This window comes from Anneissia japonica, unplaced genomic scaffold (genome assembly GCF_011630105.1).
Source record: "Anneissia japonica isolate Jap-2015-1 unplaced genomic scaffold, ASM1163010v1 scaffold284709_len978187_cov192, whole genome shotgun sequence".
NCBI lineage: Eukaryota > Metazoa > Echinodermata > Crinoidea > Comatulida > Comatulidae > Anneissia > Anneissia japonica.
This window is the reverse complement of record NW_022757342.1, coordinates 960,101-971,072: the sequence shown is the minus strand read 5'-3', so window position 1 is coordinate 971,072 and position 10,972 is coordinate 960,101. Positions and strand designations below refer to the sequence as shown.

At 33.7% G+C, this 10,972-nt stretch overlaps 1 protein-coding gene across 7 annotated transcripts in view; it reads right to left on the bottom strand.

The window, feature by feature from the left end:
- Positions 1 to 1,149: 1,149 nt before the first annotated feature.
- LOC117124694 (transmembrane and coiled-coil domains protein 2-like) overlaps positions 1,150 to 10,972 on the bottom strand; it is a 57,330-nt gene continuing 47,507 nt past the window's right edge. For all 7 annotated transcript variants that reach the window (XM_033271026.1, XM_033271027.1, XM_033271030.1 and 4 more), the window contains 5 exons: positions 10,604 to 10,691; positions 9,287 to 9,467; positions 8,208 to 8,429; positions 6,458 to 6,639; positions 1,150 to 4,990 (listed from right to left, as the gene is read on the bottom strand). In XM_033271026.1, coding sequence (XP_033126917.1) covers positions 4,837 to 4,990; positions 6,458 to 6,639; positions 8,208 to 8,429; positions 9,287 to 9,467; positions 10,604 to 10,691 — 827 coding nt within the window. In that variant the 3' untranslated portion in view covers positions 1,150 to 4,836. The remainder of the gene's footprint in view (positions 4,991 to 6,457; positions 6,640 to 8,207; positions 8,430 to 9,286; positions 9,468 to 10,603; positions 10,692 to 10,972) is intronic.

Here is a 10,972-nt window from a genome sequence, read left to right as displayed (position 1 = left end):
TTCTAATAATCGATTACGTTATAGGTACTGTGCGATTAAAACGCATGACATCTTTGTGCAACTAATTAGGCTTATTCACAAAACGAACTTTATTAACCTATTCATTATAATTGGTGTTAGACAATAAATATATCTGTACATTAGAAATCCCGCGGCTTTGATATGGTCTCGAGATTCATTTCAGCCACTCTGTAATACGAAGTCGACACACATTGCTAGGGAATATTTTCACCATTCAATAAAACAAAATGGGTCATCATCATAGATATGAGTTCTTAGGTACATTAGACATTTTTTGGGGTGGGGGGGGGATAAAATTCGGTTTTTATACACCAAGTATCAATAATATTATAGTATACTCAATTTGTGTGTATTAAAAGGTCTATGCACCTTTATTGCTAAACTTGGTAAGATTACAAATTGTCAGAAAGCGAGACATTTTTTGAGTTTTGAATGAATAAAACATACTGTCTACACACCACTCAGGTGCGGATCCAGATATGTCCGAAGGGGGAGGGGGTCGATGGATTATTACTATTATTATTATTATTTTTTAAAATTTATTAATTATTATTATTATTATCATTATTATTATTATCATTATTTTCAACTTTCCAAAAAGGGGGGGGGGGGCGCCCCTGTTTCCAAAAAGGGGGGGGGGGGGCGCCCCTGCCACTTCATTAAAAATCACACAGGACTAGAAACAACAAAAGTGAATTTGAGTATTCCAGGATCATAATCTGACGCTTTGAAAATTTACTATAAATGATAAAAATTATCAACATCATAATCAACCCACATCCACCACCATCTTTACCATTGCTGTCATCAACATCATTATCACCACCATCGTCATTTACCACCACCACCATCATCATCATCATCATCATCACCACCACCACCACTACCACCATCACCATTGCCATATTATCATCATGAACACTGTCATCATCATCAGCAACATCGTCATTATCATCACAACCATCACCATTGCAATAGTATCATCATGAACATTCTAATCATCATCATCATCATCATCAACAATCATCATCAACAGCAGCAACATCGTCATAACCTCCATGAATATTTCAACATCATTATATTTCAAGTCAATAACAAGGCAAAACAAAAAAACCAAAACAAAACTAGTAGAGTTATTAATATCACTCACGGGTGTTTTATTCTAATAGGCATATTAATGGAATGTAAGCTATCATATATTTCTACCAATGCTCATTTTATAGCTCTCTCATTTTTACACGATTCGGGTTAATAAATTTATAAAACTACATCAATAAATAATTATAACAATTAATATTTTCGATTAAATATAATAATACTAAAATATAACATAATATCTGAAGCTGAACATTAAAAGAGTTTTATCATGAGAAAATACATTCACTGGCAATTTTCAGTGACACTTGCGCAAATTTGTGCTGAAGTAAAGCAAGTTCACTGAATTCTAATTGCAAGCATACAAATGCTAAAATGAGGGTTCTTAATATATGAAATGGGGACACATCTTCCACTTTGGAGCTTTAGCACTGCAGAGGGATGGGTAAAAAATTATGAGCCACCAATGACAATGTACCATACACTGGAGTAACCAAAACACAAGAATCAAATCTCTTCAGTAATTCCCACATGTAGGCCACTATTGAAAACTTTTGAAACTGCAGAAAATCATATTTAACAAAATATTTAATACAACTATTTAATACATATAAAAAAAAAACATAGAATAAAAATATTTAATAAAAGTAGATTAGAAGAGCATACATTTATAATATATTCCTGTCATCATTATATTAATAATCTGATATGTATATCACTATTATTTTCAAAATTTATAATAGCATCCATCGGTCCAAGTAACTTTGAATAGTAGCTGTGCTGAGATGCAGTGGCGTATCTAGGAGTATTGTAGTGGGGGTATGGGGGGGGGGAGGAAGCAGGAAGATGGTGAAGTGGGGGCTCGACGATCAGTTGAGAGGGTGCTTACTCGCATAATAAGGTGATTTTAGTGCTTTTTAACAACTTGACCATGATTTTTTGGTGGTGCCTGGGGGAGACAAATAACTTTTGGAGGGGTGTGCGCGCCCGCGCACCCCTAGATACACCTCTGCTGAGATTACGCAATTCACACGCTACAACTGTTTGTGGGACGTACACAAATTCCCGAAAATATGCCGACTAAATAGCATATTTTCATTGGTCAATTAGTTTGTCTTGATTGACTCTTTGGAAAGGTCCAAATTCCATATTGCAATTTAAATGTTAAAAAAACATTGATAACAATTTTTGTTATCTGACACTCAAATATCGTCACAGCATGTCATAACTCACAAGAGACAAAGCTCCCTCATTTGTCAACATCAACCAACCACAATGCAGTCAAAACAGTTTCACATGTATTGCATTAATTTTTCTAAAAGTCATTATCGATTTGACCCTATCATCTACGTTGCACAATGGGTATAATCAAGGCTACAAAAATACTTCTTGTTCTACACATTATCAGGCACAGACATTCAGCTTCATGTTCTCAAATTTGCAAAGGAAAGCAGATCTTGCAAATTACAATAAAATGAAAAATCTAAACTGTAGAAACTATAAATTTTCACTCTCTATAAATATTTTTCAACAAGACACCAAAAGTAAGTTGCAACTCCTGCTTGCATATAAGTCTCAACATCCAAATTCAAGAGATTCACATTGGCAAGCAGTCCAGGCTCTTCACATTATTACCATAGCTGTTCCATCAGAACAACTATAAAACACACTATTACTTTCCATGCCGAGCATCCCATAAATGTGGTAGCGAGTACTCAGTGCGTTCATATTCTAACCTACCAGATACATACTTATACTCTGTGCGGAGATAATATAGAAAGTGCCTTTCCCAAACAACGCAAGTAGCCTGAGTGGGAATAAAACCCCAACCGTTGAGTTGGAAGACCAAATCACAACCTCTGCACCAATTTCTTCCACTTGTTTTAACTAAAATATCTAAACAATTGGTTTTTAATATTGTTAAATGCTACACTTTTGAAAAAAAATATAATTTAGTAAGAATTTGCATTACAATAGGTAAATTGATTATAGGTTATCATTTTTAAACATTTGGGAAACAAAAATACATTTTGGAATATTATTCTTATACAACTATGAATATATAGAAGAGCATTTACAGAAATTGTACAATAAAATGATATCAAACTAAACAGCTTATGAAGAACTCATCAATTTCAAATTCTATTTTGAGTATTCAAGGCTTTTTGAATCTGAAATGAGCATGGTAATGCATACTATTATAATTAATTTAGAATTAATTTATAATTAATAAACACTATCTTAAATTGTAGAAAAATAAAATTAATCAATTTAGAAATCTTGCATTAACATTGTCTAATCTATCCTAATTTTATTATAAATATTAGTTAATATAGCAACATTATCATAACAATAATAATAATGTGTAACAATATTAGCAATTATAATATGTAATAATAATGATAATAATAATGTAATAATAAATATGGTAATAATAGTATATTCTTAATAGTATATTCCTTTCACCATACTTTATAGCAAGGGGCGTCGTACGTACGCCCTGTATAGCTTTCATGCTATTTTTTTTATAGCTATGCTGCCCTCTATAGAATTTATGAGTATTTCTGTAGAGGGCCTCCTGTATTCAGACCAAATAAAATGCTTCGCCCAGTAAAATACCGACATTTAGTGTAGATGATGTAATTTCTCAGGTTTGGTACAGCCTCAGGCAATGGTAATGGGGCAGACTGGAAAGGGTTAAATAGAGAATTGAAGATTTCAACAATCAACAGCCCAAGCCTTATAGAGCAGAAAGGGTCTCAAATGTAAAACATTCAAATAATACTAGGGATGTATTTTTTAAATTTCTTTGTAAAAAAAAAATGTATTGTTAGTAGTATAGCGAATTCTTTACATTATACAAATAATATATGTACACTATATTTAAAGACGCAATACATCATCATCATCATCATTATTATTATTATATTATTACAATGCTTTGCCAAGTTTGTTCTTACAATTACACTTCCAGCACAGGCAGTATTATTATTTGTGGCAATTTTTTTCCTTCAAAATTTTAAAATCATATATCATAAAATAGAATGGGATTGAATGGAATGCTTAATCACTATCGTTTATCACATGGCCAAAAAAAGATGAGTCACCGCACCGCATGACCCATAAACACCACTCAGGACATTCGCATGGCCAATAAACTCTGTGTTTAAGTACATGACACTGTTGATATACATGTTGTTTAAAATGACTCAAGGTCCACATACATCATTGGAGACAATTGAATGGCTCATAATCATCATTCAAGATAACCACATGGCCCTTAAGACCGTTGAAGACAATTGCATGGCCTATGAACATCATTCAAGACAATTGCATGGCTAGTAAGACCATTGAAGATAATTGTATGGCTCATAAACATCATTCAAGGCAATCACATGGTCCATAAACATCATTCATGCATGTATGATTTACGGTTCAAGACATTATGGCTTATAAACTTCCTGCAAGACACTTGCATAGCCAATATAGTGTCCAAAAACACTTGCATGGTCAATAAAAATACACATGGTCCTTAAAAACACTGCGCTGAAGACAATTGCACCATTCATAATCTCATGTTGAAAACAATCGCAATGATAATACATGGTAAATAAATTGCACAGCCGTATAAACACATCTCCATCTGACAATGGCAACTTCCCAATACATGGTTGGTAATGCAAACGTATTAACTTATTGTGGTACTAAGATCTTCTTGCTTTATGTTTGCTGTTTTGTCACTTGGGGTTCTTGATCATGGAACAAGTGTTTATAATGTACCAATCCATAATGAGTTACCTCCTCGATTAATTCACGTTTTTGCCAAGCATAGATAATTAACGCAACAAATATAATTGACAGAAATGCTCTTGTTCTGAAAAATAAAATAAAAAGGTTTATCTTAAACTAGCAAAAAGAAATTCAATATCTGAGTATAGGATAATGCAAGACTAAGGGCCTGTTTCTACTGGAAAGAAATAATCAATTAAAAAATCGCTTTTTCGAAAAATCGCTTTTATTCTCGCAGTAGAAACGGGACCAGTTTGAAAAAAGCGATTAAAAACACGCAATGGATAGGCAAATAACCGATTTTGGCTGTGCACCTTTTAGCTGCAACACAAAAAAAGCGATTATCAGGTTAAATGTGACTTCCAGGTCAATCACTGCAAAGACTAGATCGTATTAGGCGCGAACTTTCAAAAAAATTTGTCCTCTTGTTCATGTCCTAGGCCTACAAACTAAAAACGTCAACAAACATGTGGAGCGACGAATTCGTTTTGTAATTATTTTGTGGGGATATTGGGCCTAGGCCTCTCCACTCTTCTGGGCCTACCGTTGTCCTAGTTTGGTCGTTTGTTCATTGTGCTGATGAGCACAGCCGAAAACATTTGCCTTCTCGCCCCACACCGTCATCATGACAGGAATGAGAAAGACACTATCCTATACAGTTAAAAAAACAACATGTTTTATAAACAAAATGGAGACGTAATTTCCGTCACGAAAACCGATTTTCGAGAAATCAAAAATGCAGTTGCAACGCGAGCAGGCTGTTTGGCACTCATTTAAAAAGTGGTTTAAAAAAATTGATTATTTTGTTTTTATCAGTAGAAACACATCCTATAAGTATAGACAGACAGGCTATTGTGTTTGACAGTAACATTTAGGAATGTTCAACAATAAATATATTGAAAATTAAAATGTTCAAGATATATTATTCAATGTATAATAATACTTATATTTCATTGACGACCGATATATAACTATTGATCAATTTAAATGTTTCATTGGAAATTGGTAACTAAATATTTGATCCTTAATGCTGTTTACTCTAGCAACGATAACGATAACCATAAAAAGCTAAAAAGCAATTGTTCATATAGAAAATAAAAGAAATAAGAGAAGTTTTCACACTAGCACGATTCGATAACGATTTATCACGTATATGATAAAAAATATTTTCACGTATCTAATCAAATGACGTCATAATCACGGGAAAAGCGATAAAATTGTAGTAGTAAAACGATTTTATCGTTTTCCCATCATTATGATGTCATTTTTAATTTGTGAAAATACTTTTTATCGTATACGCGATAAGTCATTATCGATATCGTGCTAGTGTGAAAACTTCTCTTATTTCTTTTATTTTCTATACAAACAATTGCTTTTTAGCATTTTATCCTTTCGTTGCAAGAATAAACAGGCCTCTTTAATCTGTATATGAGCAATTTATGTAGATAATTGAATTTTCAAGGGTTTGTCAAGATATGACCCAGACAGCATATCTTTAACGTGTATCTACAAGAAAAATTAAAACAAACAATTTTCAAAAGTAAATTCTCACCTAGTTTTAAAGAATGGTGCGACTATGCCAGCTAATGTTGAGAGGATGAGAAAAACAACAGCTAAGATGGCTAGTACAAAGTTGGTGACCTTATACACGATGGCACGAGTGTTAGCATTGTACTGATAACCCTCCAGCGTAATGACTTGCTGCTGCTGTTGTGCCAGCTCCATCTTGGATATCTGCAACAACAGATATTTGTGAAACAATATATTTTATAAATTCATGATTACTAAATAAAATCAAATTCATAATAAGGATTGCAAAATGTGATATGATATAATTATTATTACTCTAAAACTGAGGCTAGTCACAAATCAATCAATCAATCAATTAATAAACCAATAAATCAATCTATAAACTTATCAATCAATTAATCAACATGGACATTTTTTAAGTAATTCATTATTTTTACAGAAAAAAGAATAATTCTACTCTCTCGAATTTGATAAAAACATGACATGCTTTCACACTGTGATTAATTAGAATAATCTACAGTATTAAGCTCTGTCCAGATTATCAAATTTTATTTGACAAAAACATGTGACATGCCTAAATATGGTCATGATGACATCACATCATGACCATATATAGGCACATCATGACCAGTAGCGGACCGTAGGGTAAATTGAAGGGTATGCTATGTATTGGCATATCTAGGATGTTGTGAGGGTCGTGCACGCCCCTCCCCCTGATAAAAAAACTCGCCCATCCACCGCCCACAAATCATGCTCAAGTAGTTAAAAATCACCTCAAATCACATTATTTTGCGAGTTAACCCCCTCACCTAATCACCGATCCCCACTTTACCTTCCCACCACATCACCTCCCTTCCATTTCAAGACCCCTATGCCACTGATGCTAGGGCCTGCAAGTAGGAAAAGTTTGTAAGCCTACTACTATACAGGATCAGATTGCGCTATAGCCAAAATACAAATGTATGTTATTTTTAATACCGGCATGGTTGTAGTATCTTCTTTTCAAAATAATTCCTATTCCTCTATTTTAACATATTTCAATTCAAATAATATAATAATTCAAAGTTTCTTCTATACCGGTTATTTGCATGCAAATTTATTTAAACTTTAATCATTGAGATTTGGCATAGGCCTATAGATAGAATACCCGATCGGCAGTGAAGGTCCTGATTTGTGAGAAGAAGAGCATGCGCACATACTCTTGGAAGCACTGCTTCCATTCCCGTGTTAAATTGGCTATTTTGACGCCACTACACGGTTGTCACAATAGCAAATTTTGGTGTTGTAGGGTATGCTCTGACTTCCATTGACTCACTGAATACTTGATTGGTTGATATTTAAAACCAACAATGCGGAAATACTAAGCAGCTGAGAGTAAGATGTGATAGACCCGAATGTGACTTATCCTAGCTACCAAAGTAGGCCAAACATTGAAAGACTTTGCTTTTCCAATAAACTACAGCAATCCACTCGAAAAATTAAGGTTTATATAGAAGATTGTGGCTAAGAAATGATAAATAAAAAAAAACTGTACTACTATATTTTCTTTTTTCTTAATTGTTGTAGCCAGAGTATGCACTGCATACCTTGCTTGCCTTGACGGTCATGACTATATATGGGCATACAACAGTTTTTTGTCAAAGAAAACTAATTAATAATCTAGACAGAGCTTAGGAGACCAATGATGAAAACAGAAGGAAGCTGTTTAAGGTTGCTTACATGAGGTGCTATATATAAAAACTAAATGGACAGTTGATAGTAGTAATACACACCCTTGTTTGACACTGGCCAATTGCATCTTGAAAATCCCGTGCCCTCTCCGAGGCTTGGTATTCCACCTTCTCTTCCAGGGATCTCACGACCTGGCGTAGATCCATGAGTTCTCTGTGGTGGAGATTGTTTATGTCGTAAAGTTGCTCGTCAATGCCATCATATTTAAACTGGGATTCTTGCACTGTGTCAGAAATCAACTGCATTTGGTTGTCTAGTGCTATCTGCAATATTAATTGGTATTAAAGTTTAGGTGTTGATGTCATTAACACCAATGGTATCAATTGTCCTTAACTTGGGCACACACTTCACATTAAAAGATGTGGATTATAAAGAGAGTAATTAAAATCGGGTATACAATAATTATAATAAACAGTTTGTAATGAGAACGGAGATTAATAGTCGTTCCCACATTATCCTGACAGTATAGGAAACAGATAGCATATTGACCAAAATTCAAAATAAAAACAGGAAATAGAGAAACATAGCATAACATTTAGGCCACAATGGCCTAAAAAATATATAATATAATTAAAGTATAATGTCTATGGCGAGTTATATGTAACTTGTATTTCAGCCCTCTAGCTGAAACACAAGGAGAGGCAGCGATGGGAATTGAACCGGGGACCTAGAGATCTCCACGGTTCAGCGCACACACAGTGGCTACTACCAGATTAGCCGACTGAGCTAAGCTGCTCTTTAAATCACAAACGTAGTTGTGAGAGTACAAAGAAACATACAGTAATTAGGAAACTTACGTATAATGTCAATGTTATCTACACTTCCCGATCGCTTCTTACTTATTCTGTTGGCAAGCTCTTTGGGCTTGGAAACTACAGCACTGAGGAAATAAAAAAGATGGTAGACTGAAATAAAAGTGATACAGTAATTGTATATATAAATGCAGATGTGTATAAGAGACAGATATATATTAAAATGTTAAATAATGGTAAGAATTAAAAGTTACACTTAACACATTATGTTTGGGTAATAAGCAAAAGTGCACTTCCATTTTAGTATTATAAACAAATATTGATTTTAGCAGGCTAAAGCGCTCTAATTCCTTCTTCAGTAGACTTACTCGTAAATCCTCAATTAATTGCTGAAGGTGCCTTTGACTGGTTTGCATGTCCTGAATCTGCTCATTAAGTAGTGATACCTTGCTTGGGGTTGGGGACGGCTCTCTTTCTTCTGCACTTGACGTCATACCATTGGCAGCAGAACCAGACATTAAACTTGAATTATCATCATCACCGTCCTCACTAAGGAATACATAATAAATTATGAACATATGAATTTCTATATATGTTCCATTTCTCCAATAATGTGAATGCAAATTAAAGAAATGTATTGCTGCCCAGTACAATACATAAGGTGATATAAACTGACAAACTCATGATTTTGATTTAATGAATATGTTAATTTCTTAATAACAGCCTCTGCAATTAGAACAAAATTAAATATAAATATATGGAAATAATATTGTACTTGAATATTTAAACACCTTATCCTCTAAGCACTAATAGGAAAAAATACAAGGAAAAATAAATCAAGTAATAGAAAACAAAAAATAGACAAAGACAAAATATGGTCATCAAAACCTACTGATTGTAGTTTACAATTGGATTACATTTCATTGTCATTGATAAGTTTGTTCAAAAGTTTATTGTTTTGAGGAAAATGCACAAAGTAAAGATTACACAAATCAATGGCAATCCTGTTAGTCTGTTATTCAGATACTTGTCTGAATAAAAAGACAAGCCTCAAAAAACTGGATGAATAATTATATTTGCAAAAATATGGTATGTAATAGTGTATGTTTCATTGTACGCCATGCTATTCTAAGAGCAAAAAAAATGGACATGGGTGTGACATCTGGAAGAAGACCAAGGAATGGTTTCACTTTTAGTATTAATGCCTAGATTATGAGACAATGCATTGGTGTTATGGTTAAGTCATTAATGGGCATTAACAAAGATACAGGCATGTGATATTAAAACTATTTTTTCTCATCTGGCAATTATACTGCCCTCATGTAAAGTTGCAGGTATCTACCAAAGATCTTGTAACAAGATAGCACTGTCCAAAGTTTTATAATATAGAAGTGTCCAATTTGCACAGAATGTAACTGTAATTTAGAGAGGGTGTCCTAGTTGCTACCATGGTTTTACAGAACTTGCACCAAAATCATAGATGTCAAAGTTAAAAAATAACTATAATTGCAAGAGGGTGCACTACACTGCATTGTTACAGAATTTGCATGCAGAATTCGAGAGCGCTATCTTGTTTTTATAAGAACTTTGGTATCTACCTGCTAGAGATACCTATATTTTTTACAATGTTTTTAGATTGAGCCAGTGGCAAAAGACACATAGATTTATAATAGATATAACATTACCTGTGGACACTATGTGAATTTAACATTGGTGGTGCTGTGTACCACATGGTTTTTGATTTTGCTCTAGCTGAACTATCATCATCATCATCTGTTGAAGAAAATTAAAACATTACATTATTCTACTGGTTATAGGTGTTATTGTAGATGTTCAAACTAACATACAAGCTAATATCCAAGTTTTAAGAAGAGAGAATGTGAAAAACACTAAGGGAATCAATAGATTTTTTTTTCTCTCTTTATCTTGGATTGGATTGGATTTATTCGGTGTAAACACCAAGGATAGCCCACGAAAGTCTAGAAGAAGACTTATTTCCAGTGGGGTCCTTCTGGTGGTGATTGGACAGTACACCGGGAGACAATCCCCTACTC